Consider the following 20,077-nt stretch of genomic DNA (forward strand, 5'->3'; position numbering starts at 1 on the left):
TGTGAAGTCCCACGTGAACCGGCTGGTGCCGAACTGCAGCTGCACTGTGCAGGTGCCGTAGGTCCGTATCGTGCTGCCGTTTGCAGCCCTCAGGGTGGGTCCTGGCTTCCTGTTGCGGGTGCCGTACCCCGTCGGGGGCAAGACGCTGATCTCTGCTCCAGTGTCGACCAAGAAGCGGCGTCCCGACTGTTTGTCCCAGACGTACAAGAGGCTGTCCTGGTGGCCAGCCACCATAGTCATTAGTGGCAGCTGGCCCTGGCCCTTGCAGGGCGGGCGACAACAGCGGGCTTTTGTGCCCCACCGCTGGTGGTAGAAACACCACTGTTCACTGGCCTCCTCACTCCTGCCTCTGTGTTGTGTGCGCTCCCCTGCCGGGCCTGGTCTGGTCTGCTGTTGGGCGCATGGCCTGGTAATCTGACCGACGGACGCCACAATCTCCCTCTTTGCTTTCCACAGCATGTCTGCCCGGGCCGCCACCTTCCGGGGGTCGCTGAAATCTGCGTCGGTCAGCTGCAGATGTATGTCCTCGGGCAGTCGCTGTAGGAACGCTTGCTCGAACATGAGGCAGGGCTTGTGTCCGTCAGCCAGGGATAGAATCTCGTTCATCAATGCTGACGGCAGTCTGTCTCCCAAACTGTCCAGGTGAAGCAGGCAGGCCAAAGGTCCCAATCAACAGCTCCTTGAATGCTTCATATTTGCCTTCTTCCGGGGGCGACTGTATGAAATCCGCAACCTAGGCGGCCGTCTCCTGGTCAAGGGCACTCACCACGTGGTAGTAACACGTGGAAACAGAGGATATCTGCCGAATCTGGAACTGGGCTTCTGCTTGGCTAAACCACACGCGTGGTCGCAGCATCCAGAAAGTCGGCAGTTTTAGCAAAACTGCGTGAACAGATGAAGAGTCAGTCATCTTTGGTCCAAATCCCGTTTGGACCGTCGGGGTCACCAATGTAGAGATGTGCTACACACAGCACTGAAATAACCACACGCAGTCGGTAAGTCGTTTTGAGACTAGTTCATTCAAACTTCGCGGCGCTGGCATTTAAATCCCTAGCGCCCGCCCTCTCCGGGCGGAAATGACATCAGAGGTGCATTACCAAAATCTCCCCCTGCGTGCTGGCTATTTGTGTGTCGGTTCGCCTGAACAGGAAGTGGGTCACCACAACCTCACATATATAATGAGCAGAAGTTCATGAAAAATAGAAAAGCATTGCATAAAGCAAAAAATAAAGATCTCATTCATGTGATTGAAAGAGTGGATTCATCAGCGGCTGAGTGAGCATAAGCTGCTTAAAGGTATGCTGATCATGAAACAAGCAAAGATCTATTATAACAAAGTGAAAACATGGTAATTGTGAATATTCAGTAGGCTGGCTGCAGAAATTTAAGAAAGGGGACGGCATTACATTTTCAAAGATTTGTGATGATAAAGCATCTGCTAATCATTAAGCAGCAGAGAAATTCATTGATGAGTTTGCCAAGAACAACACTGATGAAAATCTAACTTGTTGAATGGCTGTATCAGTACCTATGTGTGATGAACAAGTATAAGACAAAGAAAGGCTGCTTACAGAAAGCACATAAATTCAAAGTTGGGAATGATGGCAATTCCGAACAGCCACTGACTGTCCTCCTGGGTGGCTGAGGTATAAAAGCATACCTTTCTGATGGTTTAATGTAAATATTATTGCTTCATGTATAAAATTATTAAAAATATTATACAAAACAACCTTCATGGTATATGTTTAAGCTGTATACGTAATGTAAATGGATTTTGTGTTTAGACTTGGGTCACACCCCCAAGGTATCTCATTATATAGATGCAAATATTCCAAAATCTGAAACACTTCCAGCCCCAAGCATTTCAAATGAGGAGTGCTCAACTTGACCTGTCCAACGTTAATCATTTTCCTCTTTTCCATGCCCGCCAATCTGGCTTTGGCACCTATTCCCTTCCTCCTTTTATATCAACCTCATTCTTCATCCACAATAGCAAGATCAATACCAAGATCTTCTTTCACTGAGTTTAATTATCTTATTTTTTTGCTTTTGTACATATGCACTGATATTCCTCCTGTTTAGCCAAGCTTAATGCCTTTTTCAATGATATAATGAACTTTGTCATGAAGTGTCCCACATTCTGTTAACTACATAACCAAGTTTCTTCAGTCATTTAAATGCATTTTGCATTCATCTTCAGCACTCAACCTTGTATACAGCTCAGCATAAGAAGTAAGAGTATATTGAGTTATTAATTGCGGATGCTTAAAGGGGGATATTCCCATAACCCAACAGGTCATTATAAATTTACCTGCAGTGCCTACAGGTCTCTTCGGTTTGTTGAATATTTGTTCACCTGGGTTGTGTGGTGGAGTTGCATCCTGCCCTTGTCTTGCCAAAACTGGGTCATATTCCTTTCCATCATAGTTTGCATCGAAGAATTTTTTGAACCATTGAACAAATTCAAAATTGTCTTGGAACTTTCCTTTTACTAATCTTTCGACTGGAATAATCTGTGGGGGAAGAAAAGCATAAACTTAATTTTGGCCCTATCTTACTTGTTTTTAACCTTCAAATCATGTTACAATACATGCTGATGACGTAGACCAATTCAATGTATCTGCCTCCTTAAAAGATATAATTGCCATTGATATTTCACATAGAAAGTGTCTTATTTGAAACTTCAGCCAAGTTAGTTATTTTTATTCTTGTTATCAATACCTGGTTTAAACAATTTAAAAGTACAATGCTGCAGCAGTGACTGTTGCTACTTTATAGCTCTTGATATGGGTTTGATCCTGTCTGGACAGGTTTACATGCTCTGTGACCATGAGAGTTGTTTCCAGGACTTCTAGTTCCCACCCATATGCCAAAGTTGTCCATGTTGGGGGCAATTCATTATTCCCATCCCCCCCCCCCCCCCCCCCCAAATTTCACTATCTTTACAACTTATTCTCTCAGATGTATCCATCACCTCCCTTTTGATTATTTTTGACTTAATTTATGCTAAGTAGACAATTGCCAATAACCCATCATTGGGATGTGGGAAGAAACAAGCTATCTACAGGATACTCACCGCAGGAGCTGCCTTGGACCCAATGGTCTCTTCCATGTTTTTGTAAGCATAGGAAAAAATGTAAGAAAGCCATGCCCTAAGAGAGGCATCATTAACTAATTTCCCCAGATCCAAAATTAGAGAGCAGAGCGACATACATAAGAAACTGAATAATGTTATTTGAAGAATCCTGTGCAAAGAACAATAGATATTGCTTTCAAAAATATGTATGTAATAAATCTATGAATTATTAACCAGACAAATGTTGGTTATGTTTGTGAATAAAGACCACTGAGCATTTTTAATCTGTAGTTTCAAATTACACTCTGTAATGTCTTACACAAGTCTGTTAAAAGATGATTAGGGAAGTGGTAAAAGATTTGTGGATGGAAATTTATTTGCCAAGAAAAAGGCAATGACATTGACAACAGGAAAAAAATGGAAAGTGTCCCTCATGGATTCCTTTTTTCCCCCTATAATCTTTTCAAATGTCTTTACTGGTCTTCACTGTTCATTTTGTACTCCTGAAAGTAAGGATAAGGAGATCCTTCAATTATTAGCCATAATACATCTGGAAAGGTAATCTTGCAGACCATGATTGTTCTGATAAAGCACTGAGAGAAGGAAGGGCCTGGCAAGATTCAAAGGCATGGGTGATGTATCAAAACAAGCCCTGTCTAAGGACCTCCTTTGAAGAAACTTGCTCTCAAGATTTTTCAGCGCTTCAGAATGTTTTTGACATTCAGAAACAAATGAAAATGGTTAAAAATGAAAAGGACAATAAAACTTTTAATATTTGTAACATAAACAAAATCAACTACAACACTTAAAATATAAACAAAAACACAATTACGTGAAAAAATATGACTCACCTTTCTTTCTTACAGCAGGATGATATCCACTGATAAGAATGACAAACTTGGAAACAGAATGCAATTGGAATACTGCAGAATTTTAGCAGCAAGTTCAAATTTCTACATTTTTGTGAAAGTCTAATGTCCATGCTTCTGGGTGACTGTCATGAAGGAGAATGGGAATAACAACCAGTGCAGACTACTCCTGTGGCTGTTCCCCTTAAATAACAGGTATACCACTTTGGATACAGTTGGGGGGGGGGGGGTACATAGCAGAGGAAAGCCACTTAACTCTGTGGCTCAAAAGGCAAAGTGGTGGGAGAAGAAGAGAAGTGCAAAAACGTCAGAGGATCCCATAGTCAGAGGAGCAGACAAGAGACTCTGTGAATGTGAAAGAGATACCAGAACGGTATGTTGACTCTCAAATGCCAGGTTCAGAGATGTCTCAGATCAGGTTCATAGCACTCTAAAGTGAGCAGATGGAAGTTGTGGTATGGCTGAGCAATTGGTGCAGGGGACAGGGTTTCAGACTTCTGGATCACTGTAATCTCTTTTGGAGAAGGTATGATCTCTACAAAAAGGATGGGTGTCACTTAAACCAGAAGGGACAAATATCCATGTGGGCAGGTTTGCTAGAGCTGATGGGGAGGGTTTTAACTAATTTGGCGGGTGAGGAGGGGTGGAAAGCAAAGTGAGGGCTGAGAATGGGCCATTAGCATACCTGTAGATGCCGTGTATAGTGAGACTGTATGGAAGGACAGGCAACATTAGGGCAAAATTTAGATCAATGGGCTGAGTTGAAGTGTAACATGGGTTAGACTGCCAGGTATGACATTGTGGGCATCACTGAGAAGTGGCTGAAAAAGGTTGGGACCTTAATATCCAAGGCTGCACATTGTATCAAAAGGACAGCTGGGTAGGCAGAGGAGCTCGGGTGGCTCTGTTGGTAAAAAATGAAATCAAATCCTTAAAAAGAAGTGACATTGGATCAGAAGATGTATAATCATTGTGGATAGAGTTAAGAAAGTGAAAGGATAAAAAAACTCTGATGGGAGTTATATATAGGCTTCCGAACAGTAGCCAGGATGTGGGATACTAATTACAGAAGGAGATAGAAAAGGTATGTAAAAAGGGTAATGTTATGATGGTCATAGGGGATTTCAATATTCAGGGATATTAGGAAAATCAGGTCGGTGCTGGATCCCAAGCACTGGAATTTGTAGAATACCCAAAAGATATTTTTTTTAAGAACAGCTTGTAGTTGAGCCTACTAGGGAAAAGACAATTCTAAATTGGGTGCTGTGTAATGACCCAGATTTGATTAGGGAGTTTAAGGTAAAGGAACCATGAAGAGGCAGTGATCATAATATGATAGAATTCACCCTGCAGTTTGAGAGGGAGAAGCTAAAGTCAGATGTATATTACACTGGAGTAAAGGGAATTACAGAGGCATGAGAGGGGAGCTGGCTAAAGTTGAATAGAAGGGGACACTAGCAAAGGTGACAGCAAAAAAGCAACAGATAAAGTTTCTGGGAGCAATTCAGAAGGAAAAAGATAGATAACATCTCAAAGATGAAGAAATACTCTAAATGGAGGACGACACAACTGGGGCTGACAAGTCAAAGACAGCATAAAAGCAAAAAAGAAGGCATATAATATGGCAAAAATTATTGGGATGTTAGAAGAATGGAAAGCTTTTAAAAACCAACAGAAGGCAACTTAGAAAAAGCCACGAGAAGAAAAAAGATGAAATTTGGAGGTAAACTAACCAGTAATATAGAAGATGGTACCAAAAGTTTTTTTCAAATATATTAAGACTAAAAGAGAGGCGTGAGTGGATACTTTGACTGCAGGAAACTGATGCTGCAGAGACAGTAATGGGGGACAAAGAAATGGAAGGCAAACTTAATGAGTATTTTGCGTCAGTCTTCACTACGGAAGATACTAGCAGTACACCAGAAATTCGAGAGTGTCATGGTGCAGAAGCGAGTGTAGTTGCTATTACCAAAGAGAAGGTGCTTGGGAAGCTGAAAGGTCTGAATGTAGATAAGTCACCTGGACCAGGAGGACTACACCCCAGGGTTCTGAAAGAGGTAGTTGAAGAGATTGTGGAGGCATTGATAAAGATCTTTCAAGAATCACCATATTCAGGAAAGGTTACAAAAGACTGGAAAATTGCAAATGTCACTCCACTCTTCAAGAAGGAATAGAGATAGAAGAAAGGAAATTATAGGCCGGTTAGCCTGCCTTTAGTGGCTGTAAAGATACCGAGTCCAACATTAAGAATGAGGCTTCAGGGTACTTGCAGGTACATAATAAAATCGGCCAAAGTCAGCATGGTTTCTTTAATGGTAAATCTTGCCTAAAAACTCTGATGGAATTCTTTGTGGAAATAATAGGCAGGATAGATGAAGTAGAGTAAGTGGAAGTTGTATACTTGGATTTTCAGAAGGCCTTTAACAAAGTGCCACATGTGAGACTGCCTAACAAGATAACTGCTTATGGTTTTACAGGAAAGACACTAGCCATGGATAGAAGACTGGTTGAATGGCAGGAGGCAAAGAATGGGAATAAAGGGGAAACTTTTCTGGTTGGTTGCTGGTGACAAGTGGTGTTCTGCAATGTTCAGTGTTGGGACTGCCTCTTTTTTAGTTATATGTCATGATTTGGATATAATTAATGGCTTCGTGGACAGTACAAAGATAGGTAGAATGGCAGGTAATGTTGTGGAAGCAGTAGGGGCTTAGAAAGATTTGGATAATGAGCAACAAAGTAGCAAATGGAATATATTGTAGGAAAGTGTATGGTCATGCACTTTGGTAGAAGGAATAAAGCCGTACATTGCTAATCTGTTAATTAAATTTGCCGACGACACTACATTGATTAGTCTAATCTCAAATAATAATGAGGTGGCCTATATATAGGGAAGAAGTCATCTCTCTGACACAGTGGTGTCATGCAAACCTCTCCCTCAATGCTGCAAAAACAAAGCAGCTGTTTGTGGTTACAGGAGGAATGGAGACTGGCTAACCCCTATTGACATCAATGTATCTGGGGTTGAGAGGGTAAACAGATTTAAGTTCCTCGGTGTCCACATCACCCAAGATCTCACATAGTCTGTACACACCAGCTGTGTGGTGAAAAAGGCACAACAGTGCCTCTTTCACTTTAGATGGTTGAGGAAGTTTGGTATGGGCCCCCAAGTCCTAAGAACTTTCTACAGGGGCACAATTGAGAGCGTCCTGACTGGCTGCATCACTGCCTGGTATGGGAACTGTACTTCCCTTAATCACTGGATTCAGCAGAGAGTGGTGCAGATAGCCCAGTGCATCTATAGTTGTGAACTTCACATGATCCGGGACATTTACAAAGACAGGTGTGAGAAAAGGGCCTGCAGGATCATGGGGCCCCAAGTCACCCCAACTACAATCTATTCCAGCTGCTACCATCCAGAAAACATGACCGCAGCATTAAAACCAGGCGGGACAGCTTCTTCCACTAGGCTATCAGACTGATTAACTCACGCTGATTTGCGTGTATTTCTATGTTACATTGACTGTTCTATTTATTATAAGTTATTATAAACTACCATGATTGCACATTACACATTTAGACAGAGACGTAACATAAAGATTTTTACTCCTCGTGTATGTGAAGGATGTAAGGAATAAAGTCAATTCAATTCAGTATTTTCTAAACAGGGAGAAAATTCCAAAATCAGAGGTGCAAAAGGACTTCGAAGTTCTCGTGCAGGATTCTCTACAGGTTAACCTGCAGGTTGAGTCAGTGGTATGGAAGGCAAATGCAATGTCTGCATTCATTTCAAGAGGATTAGAATATAAAAGCAAAGGATATAATGCTGAGGTTTTATAAGGCATTGGTCAGACTGCACTTTGAGTGTTGTGAGCAGTTTTCGACTCCTTATCTAAGAAAAGATGTACTAGCATTGGAGAGGGTCCAGAGGAGGTTCACAAAAATAATTCCAGGAATGAAAGGGTTAATATGCAAGGAGCATTTGATGGCTCCAGTCCTGTACTTGCTGGAGTTTATAAGAGTGAAAGGGAGGATCAAATTGAAACTTCTTGAATATTTAACTGCCTAGATAGATGTGGAGAGGATTATTCCTAGAGTGGGAGAGTCTAGGACCAGAGGGCACAGCCTCCGTATAGAGGGAAGTCCATTTAGAACAGAGTTGAGGAGGAATTTCTTTAGTAATAGAGCAGTGAATCTGTGGAATTCAATGTGTGTTGAAGGATTTTGGACCAATCCAAAATGGTATGTGATTCAGAAATTTGCCTAGTTAACAGATTCATCCATGCGGTTTTATTGTTTTCTATAGTTGATAAAATTGAATTGTTTCATAAATAATTTCAGAAAGAAGTTAGAAGTCAACAATGAGATAAATTTACAAAGACTATACCAGTAAGAAACTGCAGGTTTCTTTCAAAACATAGCAAATGAGTCAGTTGCTATTTTTTTTTATTTAACAGCCCCTCATGGTTACTTTTACACATATGAACTTCTAATTCTACATTTATTCATTTGCAAAAAATTGTGTTGAAAGTCAAAACTGTTAACTGTGATTTGACTCCTATGTTCTGCATTACAAGCTCAAGTCACCAAATCAGTGTTCTTTCTAATTAGTTAAGGGTAACACTCTATAATATAAACCTAACACTACTAATGCCAGAAATTACCTTGATTATCATGAATTGAGCAATTCTACAGTGGAATACATACCTCTATCACAATTCATGGGATAGAGTATGCTTAAACTGGCGAAACCTAAAGCTAAAAAAAAAATCAAATTGCAAAATCCAAGTATAGCTTCTTATAATATCAGAGGGTAATTGAAGTAATAGCTGGTAAATTCCCGAAGAATAGGCAAACATCTTAAAAAGTGTCTTTCTTGCCGATATCAAATGACACCGCAATGCCATTGCAAACTTACAGACACTCAATTGAAACATGAAAAAGGAGCAACCCATATGATCCACTAAGCATGTTATTGGTGTATACATAATCGAGCAAATGAAATTCACTTCTGAATATGCTTCAGAAACAAAGATTGATACTACCAAACAGCATATTTCAGTTTTTGAAATTCTGCAAGTTATCCGTTGCTGTTGGATTGTGCAAAGAAACATAACTCACCTTGATAAGGATTTCTTCCTGACTTCAGTGTAGTTTATCCTTCATATACAGATGAATCAGGTCTGTCATCCAATGGGGGAAATCACAAGACTCTGTCCTTTTAACAATGTTCCTCGCAACAGCCATGTGATCTCCCTCACTCCCACACTGTACACAAGTCATCGATCCCGAATCCCTCCTTAGGTTTTTTTGACAGAGGTGGCTGAAAAGTAGACCGAGGTGGTATAACGAAGGAGAAATTAAATAAAATTAACAATCAACCTCCAACTCAGCATGAAGACAACAGGGAAGGAAGACAGAAGTTCTTAATTCAGAGGATAAAATATACGTAAAGAGTGAGGAAGCATCAATACCAAAGGTGCGTCATCATATTTTCTTCCTCATTTTTATTCTCCAGATAAAGACAATATCGGGATTATTGGAAAAATGGAGATGGGCAATTCTGTGAATTGATTTAAATACCAATTTACAGAACTGATCTTGCAAAGGCGGTTATTTGCCCTTGCAAATATATCCAAACAATGGTGTTTGAAAATGCATCAAGGCACTCCCAAGTAAAAGCAGCTAATTTTGCAATGATCAATTCAGAAGCCACGGACTTGGTAGAACAAACCTTTAAGTAAGTTGCCAAAACAGCTAACTTATTACAAAAGAGAAATAAACTCCTTTATCCTTCCACCGTGCATCTCTTGGCAATTCATACACCAAGAAAATCTACCTCAAAGGAGCAAGTTGTTGTTTCACATAACAGTCCCTTGATCCAATCCATTTTACGTTAACACTCAATGTTGAAATCAACTTCTGATAACAGAATTTGAGAGAAAAAATCCAAAATATTTTTAATAAAAAATGTAAGAAGGATGAGGAAGTCTGCACTTGAACCCCAAAGTAGTGGCTGCAACACCAAAGCATGTCAGTTCCCTGTCATGCAAAAATAAGCACCAAGAGATCAAATGATGCAAGATGTCAGATGATCACAAGAATATGGCTTAAATGCTGAAGAAAAAGTGATAAGTATCACGTTTCTCCAAAGTTCTATACATAGAAGCTCATTTATATCTTTAGAATAAAGAAGAGCCAATATGCAAATGTATGCCTAAATCATCTTAATTTCAAGTGCATTTAGAAAGTGCATTTCTAGTGTCAGTTAGGATGACAAAATGCCTGGGATCTTACTTGGAACAATTAAAACAATAAATACATGAAAACAAGCCTGCCCAAAAATGTGTCAGCTACCTACAGCAAAATCAAATGCAGAGAGAGGAAGAAGAGAGAATGGTCAACTTGCAAAGTGGACAACTATTTTCTTTCTTCAGATAGTTTCAACAAAAGTGGATAAATCCAGTTAATTTTCTGGAGGATCTTGAAGTCTGAAAACTAAGTTGCTTTCAGAGCCATTTGAATTATGCCCTTCAAAATCTTCTGAAATATTCTATAGTATATGCAAATGCAACGCAGAAAGGTCACAGCATAAATACAAAATTTTGTATGACTCATCAGAGATTGATAATTAACACAATATTTAACTGCTAGGATTCTGAACAGTATTCAACAATTTCAGCTTCAATGGACATGTGCCATTTGATGATGCACAAATTTCATTCAGTAAGCAAGTAGGTCATCTGAATTTGAAAAGCACAGCAGCCAGAGCCAGCAACATGATGAGGTGGCATTGTTTTGTGTATTCAATACTTGCGATGATCAATGGAATATGCAGCTAATGAGTATTTAAACTTTGCCATCTGCTTGGTACTCAGTATACTTTTGAAACCAGAAAAAACAAAAAAAGGAATGTTAAGCAAAATAAACTAATTTTCAGTAGCAAATTTAGGTAAAAAGGAATTAAATATCAGGTATACCGTAACCTCAGTTAATTCATTGTATTAAGCAACATTCAGCAGTGATTGTAAGCCAGGTAATACACTGTAGATGCAGCATGAAAGAGTTTGTACAAACCAGAGTGTGGAAGGATTCAAGTGAAGAGAAAATAAGGCATTTTAAAAAAAAGGCAGAGCCAATTAGCAATTCATTTGTGGAATGAGACAAGAAAGTAAGTTGTTTTAATTGTAATATGCAGCATAAAAAGGAAAAATGTGGTTAAAATTATATCTGAAAACAAGGAACCTTTGCAATACTATAGTGACAACAATGAAACAAATACATACACGTCAGTTTGACCTGATAATTATTACAGAGCTGTTGTCTAGAATAGTAATTAAATACTCTGGACTACTTAATACTTAAAAGTACCAACAGAATGAATGAGGTTGTGATTACGGGTTGCGAAAGGTAGAGAAAAAGTGGATAACCCTGATGATAGAAGAATAACTGAGGACTGAAATTGGTCTTGAAAAACAAAACAAAATGCAAAAGTAGTTGGCACAAGCAAAACATCTGCAGATACTGGAAATCCAAGCAATATACACAAAATGATGGAGGAACTCAGCAGGCCAGGCAGCATCTGTAGTCAACGTTTTGGGCTGAGACCCTTCTTCAACCCTAGAGAAAAAAAGATGAGGAGTAGAGTTAAAAGGTGGGGGGGGGGGGGGAGAGTAAGAAACACAAGGTGATAGGTGAAACTAAAACCCGGGGGGGGGGGGAGGGGGGAGGGGGGAGGGTGAAGTGAGGAGCTGGAAAGTTGTTGATCGGTGAAAGAGATACAGGGCTGGAGAAGGGGTATCTTCTGTCCTGGAGAGGACAGAGGCCATGGAAGAAAGAAGAAGGGGAGAAGCATCAGAGGGAGGTGATGGGCAGGTAAAGAGATGAGAAAGAGAGGGAAAAGGCAATGGGACTGGTGAAGGGGGGGGGGATGTGAAATTACTGGAAGTATGAGAAAATGATGTTCATGTCATTAGGTTGAAGGCTACACCAGACAGAATATAAGGTGTTGCTCCTCCAACCTGAGTGTGGCCTCATCGTGACAGTAGAGGAGCCATGGACTGACATGTCAGAATGGGAATGGGAAGTGGAATTAAAATAGGTGGCCACTGGGAGATCTCACTTTTTCTGGCAGATGGAGGGAGGTGCTCGGCAAAGCGGTCTACCAATCTACGTCAGGTCTCACCGATATACAGGAGGCCAAATCGGGAGCACCAGATACAGTAGATGACCCCAATAGACTCATAGGTGAAGTCTTGCCTCACCTGGAAGAAATGTTTAGGGCCCTGAATGGTAGCAAGGGAGAAGATATAGGACCAGGTGTAGCACATGTTCCATTTGTAAGGATAAGTGCCAGGAGGGAGAACAGTTGGGGAGGGATGAATGGATAAGGAAGTCGCGTAGTTCCTGCGGAAAGCTTAGTGGTAGGATCTCAATAGAGATGGCAAAAGTTACTAGGAATTATGAACACAAAGTGCACGGCAGATGCTGTGGTCAAATCAAGACGTACAAAAAAGCTGGATGAACTCAGCAGGTCGGGCAGCATCCGTTGAATTATGTGCTGGACACAGAGGCTGGTGAGGTGTTAGGTGAGGACAAGAGGAATCCTATTGCTGGTAAAGTGACAGGAGGATGGGGTGAAAGCAGACGTGTGCGAAATGGAAGTGATGTGGTTGAGGACAATATTGATTGGGAAGGAAGAGAAGCCCCTTTTTTGAAGGAGGAGGACATCTCCTTCATTTTGGAATGGAAAGCCTCATCTTGACAGCAGATGCGGCAGAGATAGAGGAATTGATAGAAGGGGATTTTTACAAGTAACTGGGTAGGAAGAGGTACAATCCAGGTAGCTGTGAGAGTCAGTGGGTTTATAATAGACATCAGTAGATAAGCTGCTCCAGTGATAAGAGACTGAGATCGAGAAAGGGGAGGTAGGTGTCAGAAAAGTACCAGGGAAATATGAGAGCAGGGTGGAAGTTGGGGGGCAAAGTTGATTAAGTCGATGAGCTCTGTATAGATTTAGGAAGTAGCACCAATGCAGTCATTGATGTAGCATAGGAAAAGTTGGGGAGTGGCACCAGTGTAGGCTTGGAACATAGATTGTTTCATGTAGTTGACAAAATGGCAAGCACAGCTGAGACCCATGTGAGTACCCATGACTACACCTTTTGTTTGAAGGAAGTGGGAAGGATGATTGAGGAGAAATGATTGAGAGTGAGGACAAGTTCTGCCAGATGGAGGAGAGTGGTGGTGAAAGGGAACTGGTTAGGTCTGGTGTCCAGAAAGAAACAGAGAGCTTTGAGGCCTTCCTGGTGGGGGATGGAGGTGTATAGGGACTGGACATCCATGGTGAAAGTAAGATGCTCGGGGTCAGGGAACTTAAAATCAATGAAAAGATCAAGAGTGTGTGAAATATCATGGATGCACATAGGAAGGTACTCAACTGGGGGAATAAAACTGAGTCGAGGTGTGTAGATATGAGTTCAGTGGGGCAGGAAAAAGCAGAAACAATGGGTCTACCTGGACAAAAAGTACACCCTATCCCCATTATATGCATCTTCAGACTATGCGGATTCAGTTATGCGAGGAACTATTTCTACCAACATCTCCTTATATGCATCCAAAACTCAGAGTTATGCAAGGAGCACTGCTTTCCTGCCAATACAAGTCACGCGCGCGTGCCTCACGATCTCACTCCCGCCAGTCTCGCATTGGTTTTGGTAACGTATAGATGTGCAATCTTGCACTCTTAAACTTTTGTTGGTTTTACCTACAGTGCAGTGATTTTGTGCTTCAAATATTTAACTATGCCTTCTAAGCATCCAATGTCATGTCCTGGGTCATCAGCTGAACAGCAGAGAACCGCTTTAATACCCGGTACTTGAAAAAAAGTTGGGAATTATAAACAGCGCGGCATCAGCTGAATGTAACACAGATCTGGGACTGCCGGGAACAGAATCTTGCCTTTAAAGTTCTTTTGTTCCTTGACAATGCGCCAGCCCATCCTAAACATTTGGACAGCATTCATCCTAACATAATAGTGCGTTTCCTGCCGACTAACACAACATTGCTGATTCAGCTACTCAACCAAGGTGTGATATCCACATTCAAGGCATTTTTTTTTATGGCGAACTATCTCTCAGATGCTGCAAGCAACAGACGATTTTGAAAATCCCAGGAGTTTACCAACGGTAAGAGAATGGTGGAACTCGGCACACTTGTCAAAAATGGCGATGGACATGGATCCAAGTTTAGAATGGAGTCAGCATTTCAGTCGTTCCCTGCCGTCAACCCTTCTTCCCTACAAGCAAATTTATGCTGAGAAACAAAATGCTGCCAAGCAAACAACCCTCACCACTTTCTTCAAACTGGTGTCATCTCCTGCTGCCAGCAGTTCTAACAGTTCTGTGAGTCTTCCTTCACCCCTTGTTGTGCTTGATATGATCCCGACACCACAACACCCACTCATCTCCTGGAGCGAACACACCTGCCACTGTTGGTGAGTACTGTAATCCCCAGTATATTAACTTTCTATGATTTATTACATTGAATATTACCTTAAATTGATGAAATATAATACGAATGTTGCCTTGTGGTACTGCTTTTGTGGCGTATTGGTATGAAAATGTGAATAAATTATAGATAAAGCATATTTAGGAAGCCCTCTGGGACGCATCCCTATTTTCTCCATTTAAATAATTATTCACATTATGCATTTTCACATTATGTGTTGACTGCAAGGACCGTATGCCCCACATATAATGAGGATAGGGTGTAGTCTGTATTTCACAGAAACTTTTCAGGTCATTTCCTGTTACAATATTTTATGTGCAAATGAGGACAGTATAATTTAGGATGAATTTTTGTATAATTAGGATTAATTAGTCCGCTGGGCAAAAGTGTTCATAAAGTGATAAAATTTACCTTACTATCTCCCAAGCAAAGTCAAAGACTAGAGTTCAAAATTTAAATAAAAATACTAAAGTATATATGAGGATTTTAAAAGACAGAGCCAAGCAGCAGCAGTTGAAGGTGCTTTAAGGAATTCAATTTAAAGATTTGCTGCTTGTCAATGGCACACATTTAAAAATAATTTCATCATTCTTTTAGAGCATTAAAGAGCATTGCACTGAAAAGTTAAAACCCCATCCATTCATGGCAATCCAGGGAGCTCAAAGATTTAAAAAAATTGGCTTAAATTTGTAGCCAGGTAAATTCTTAGAAGAGAGGTGGGGAAGCAATAAGAGGGAGAAGATATGATAATAAAACAATTTATCAAGAAGCATATTTAAACTATTTAAGAATGTTAACAAAATTAAATGTTGGTCCCTTAGAAACAATAGAAGGAGAAATCATAATGGTGAGGCAAGAATGGGTAAAACACTCAACAAGAATTATGTATCTTCATTGAAGACACAAATACAGCTAAAGTGAAAGGCTGCAAAAAAACCCTCATTATTCTCACTAAAGAGAAGTTACTGCCAAATTGCAGGAGCTAAGGCCATATTGTTTTGAATTTAACTCTGAACCCGACAGGCTAAGTCTCAGAGTTCTCAAAGGGACAGCTGCAATGTCAGCATTGACTATGACTGTCTGATGTCCCCTAGATTCTGAAAGTTCTTACAGATTAAATAGTTGGAAATGTAACACATCATAAGGAGGGGAAAAAAATAGAACTTAAGACTAGCTAACCAGACATCTAACATGTGGCTAATTGGACTCAAGCTCTATTTAAATAGAACCAACAGGGTGTTATGCAAGGAAAATCATATTTCATAAATATGCTATGAGTTTTTTTAAAGATGCAATTAGCTGTCTTTCACTTATGGAGAGCTGCAAAGATTCTCAAATGTTTAAAATGTATTACTGAATTAGATCAAAAGACAGATGCCTAGAAGAACAAGTCCTGTCAGGGGCGATAAATGCATTATATAGCAACATTAGTGAGTTGCAATCCTGAACAAGGAATCAAAAAAGCAATGCATCCAAATTTTCTTGAAGAAATGAAACAAAGTATGAAAGTGCACTGCAAGGAGATACAAACAGTATGCACAAGTATGCAATATATTAAGCTTTTGCAAGAAATGGGATATGGAGATAAATGTGGGAAAATGTGATAATCATTTTGAAAATAAGAATTTTTAAAATTCTTTAGATAACCAGCAACAGTGAAGTGTTTGCATTGAGAGGGATTTTGGTGTGCTGGATCACATTACACAAAATATGTAGATATAGAAAAGAAACAATTAGAAAAGCTAATGGTAAACACAAAAGATTCTGCAGATGCTGGAAATCCAGAGCAACACACAAACTGCCGGAGGAACACAGATAAGGTAGCATCTATGGAGAGGAATAAACAGTCGACATTTTGGGCCAAGACCCCCTCATCCTGATGGAATTTAAAGAGGAGAAACACAGAAGGAAGGTGAGATTGTACTGGCCTTAAATCAGACCTCACTTGAATTATTGAGAGCAGTTTTGGTCTCTATATCTGAAGAATGAAGAGGAGGATGGTCCATGTAGTAGTTTGTAAGAGATGATCGCACAAATGTAAAAGAGAGGGTTTGACAGAGTAGATGCAAAGAGATCTGGAAAAATTGGAGAAATCTTCAGAAGCAGTTATTAGGGTCTATGATACTTTCTCCCACTTCAGTCTGTTGATTCTGAATTAACTGAAGATTTTATGGAATCCGCCATCTCTGCCACAAGTGAAGACTGATGAGATGAATAAGTGGAAGGCATAGGATATATGAGCAGTTATTTCTTTTTGCTTGCCAATGATCTCTGCATTTTTCACTCATAAGAAATAAAGATCTTGGTGCCTTCTTGAATGGTCATTTTGAGTGGTCAAGAACTGGAATTCGGATGAGTCAGTGAGTCCTTGAACTATTTTTTCCTGTCCTGAAGATCTCCTGTGATGGAATGTGGAGTATAGTGCTTTTTCAAGTGGGCTGGTGTCAGGCATGGGGACAATGTTGCTATTCATTGAAGCCCAGTTAACATAATCAGAGCCTCAATGCTGGGGTTGTAGGCCCCCAAAAGAAGAGTGACATTGGCTTGCTTATCTAGCCAATTGAATGGAGAGATTTTGTTGGTGGTACTCATGGTAACTGAGGTTGTTCATTATTTCAAAGCATAAAGGAAGGCATATTGCTTTTCACAGTCCATAAGCCTAGTGATCCTGTACAAGCATAAATTCGCAGACTAAGATTCTGACCACTTAGAAATGAGCAGAAAACTTGCTACATGGAGAAATATAAACCTATGAACTACTTGTCTGAACAACTAAACTGCTCCAGTAACCATGACAGTAAGCGCAGGACAGACTCGATGCATTTTGCACAGAGAGGCTCTTCACTCCTTTCCACATTCTGAAAAATGTGGTACTACTGCAGTAATGAATTAAAAGGAAGGATTAAGGACTGAGTTGTTAGATAAACCAAAATAGTGAGAGAGATCATGTAGCCTTAGAGGAAGACACAAAGCATTCCTGTGATTTCATTTGCTGAATGACAGACCCAATTCATCTGATAATGGAGGATGTATGACTTCATAAAAATTGAAGATACTTTCTGGAGGTATGATGTCTTGATGGAATGATGCAGGACTGTGCAGATATTAGGTATTTTTAAAATGTTAATTGTCTCTATTCAACATCATGTGCACATAAAAACACTTGCAAACATAGTTACCTTTGCATAAGCTTCAATGTAAAAAAGAACAAACTTTAGGATAATGAAGTTCATTTTCTGATGGCCAACTTCAAGAAAAGTTATCTTAAATTCATGTAACTCTCTTTATCAGATGACCATACAGAAACTGTAAAGAGAACAAATATTAATACCTAAAACAAACCACAATAATTCAAGAGCTTACCTTTAAATTCTCAAAAAAAAAATCCAAATAGTTTTCAAGACTAGAATTTACCTTTCTTTATTTGTACACTATTGATTGGATAAGCCTTCATTAATGACTAATGACTTTGCTAATGACTTCATTAGCAAAACAATTGCAAATGTTCCTTCAACATAACTAAACCTCGATTTTAATAACTTTTACAACAAACTATAGCAATAAATATAGGCCTTTTCTCAATAATATATGAATGTTTCTTTTCCTTTTACTGTGCACATGGGATTGAATAAGAAAGATCAGTTTGCATATATGCCTAGACTAAAACCAGAACCTACAATTCAAAATTTAAATTTTCCATGCTTGGTGTAAAAATGCATAAATAGGTATAAAATAATACAAATTCAACATTTGAAACAGTGAAAGATAATTAATGAATATAATTTAATTAATACCGTCAAAGTTAACTGTTTGGACAATAATTGCTACACTATTTAAAAGAGTCATTTTCTGGAAACTTAACAGCACAACACCCACAGTTAAGTACCAATGCAAATAACCCAAAGTAACAACAGTGCAAAAGGTAATTGCAAAGCCACAATTATTGTCATATATCACATCTCGGTTTATAAAGCTCTAAGAAAGGACTTTCACCTTTAAATCTTTACTTGGACTTGGTTCAAGGAAAGTTGTAATGGCATTATATCAAGGTGGATTCAGCAACATAATGCTTGAAATATTATTTTCAAATTCCAAGATTATTTAATGTCATTTCCAGTACACAAATGTAAAGGAAAACAAAATAACTGTTACTCCAGATCCAATGCAACACAAAAAAACACTATAAAGAACACAATAATAAAAAAATACAATAAATACAAATACATAAGAGAATTTAATCATACATTGATTGTATGTCTGTGAAGTGACACAACGCACAGGGGTGTCTGTGCATAAGGTGACTGACAGGAAATGATAGTGATGGTGAGGGGTGTGGAAGTGCGGGTTTTAAAGGTTATGGGGAGAAGTAGGAAAATGGGGTTGAGAGGGATAAAAATCAACCATGATGGAATAGCAGAGCAGACTCAATGGCCTAACTCTGCTCCTATGTTTAATGGTGTAATGGGTGAAAGTGTTGATCAACCTTACTTTCGGGGGGAAGTAACTGTTCTTGATTATGGTGGCCCTGGTGTGGATGCCATGTAGCCTCTTCCCTGGTGGCAGTGGGAGTGGTGAATTTAAAAGATTAAAAGATATATTTACATAGCAATTGTGTGGTATTGCTTATTTAATAGTTTATATTTTAAATAAGCTTATATTGTTAGAAATAAAAATAGCAAGTGTTCTCCACATTCCATGGGTCAAAGAACATTCATAGAAAAAGACTTTTAATGTGTCTGCCTTTCAGCAGAACTGGAATACACATGGCACTTAAAAGAAACAAAGAGGAAAGGGGAAACATCTATCATTAAGACACAAAACAATTCATTAATGGAAAATGATGAAATGACAGAGTTGACATTATCAGAAACCAACAAATTAAGATATTTTTATGGAGTACAATTAATCTGCTTATGAATTGAAGGGAAGGGGAAAACTGAAACCAAAATATGAAAAAAACTGGCAAAGGCTTTAAGAGGCAAAAAAAAAGCCTGGGTATAACTGCCTGCTGGCCTCAATGAAGGACCACACACAGTTTCTTATCTCAGATTTACTTTACTATTTTTCTGCTTTCAAAAATGTTGTAAATCTGCATTATCATTCACCTTTTCAGTTATTTGCACATGCTCATGCCTTACAGAATTTTTTCTTCATATCTGTCATCTTATTTAGGGATGTATTTGCAAACAGATTCCCACATTTCTTTTTGTACTGTTCCCTTTAAATACTCTGTACCATCAATCTCAGATGAAAGGTCCAAAGCTGAAGTATGAACTAATTTCTCCATGGATGTTTTGGAAGCTTTAAGTACTGTGTTTCCCTTTAAAATTGCCAGCATCTTAATCTATTTTTCTTAAATATATTGTTGATTCCTATTATTTAAAGAATACATTGAATTTCTACGTTAATTTGAATGCTGAAATAGTTTGCATTGAAAGCAGGGTTAACACAGAAAATAAGCATAAGAGATTGCTTAATAAGAAATCATAATTTTTTTGTTGCCTTCAGGAACACTTAAAATACAGAATGTCATATTGAATCATTAGCCCAAGAAGAAAATGAAACAAGCAGCTGAAAAAGAAAAAAAACTTAAACAGTTCTACCTTACAAAGAAAAAGGTACAACT

The 20,077-nt window shown here is 39.2% G+C and overlaps 1 protein-coding gene across 3 annotated transcripts in view; it reads right to left on the reverse strand.

Moving 5' to 3' along the window:
• mapre3b (microtubule-associated protein, RP/EB family, member 3b) overlaps positions 1 to 20,077 on the reverse strand; it is a 67,698-nt gene that overhangs the window by 11,174 nt on the left and 36,447 nt on the right. For 2 of the 3 annotated variants that reach the window (XM_073057059.1, XM_073057060.1), the window contains exon 4: positions 2,312 to 2,513. In XM_073057059.1, the coding sequence (XP_072913160.1) occupies positions 2,312 to 2,513 (202 nt within the window). The remainder of the gene's footprint in view (positions 1 to 2,311; positions 2,514 to 20,077) is intronic. The other variant, XM_073057061.1, reaches the window with a different exon arrangement.

This window comes from Hemitrygon akajei, chromosome 9 (assembly GCF_048418815.1).
Source record: "Hemitrygon akajei chromosome 9, sHemAka1.3, whole genome shotgun sequence".
Lineage (NCBI taxonomy): Eukaryota > Metazoa > Chordata > Chondrichthyes > Myliobatiformes > Dasyatidae > Hemitrygon > Hemitrygon akajei.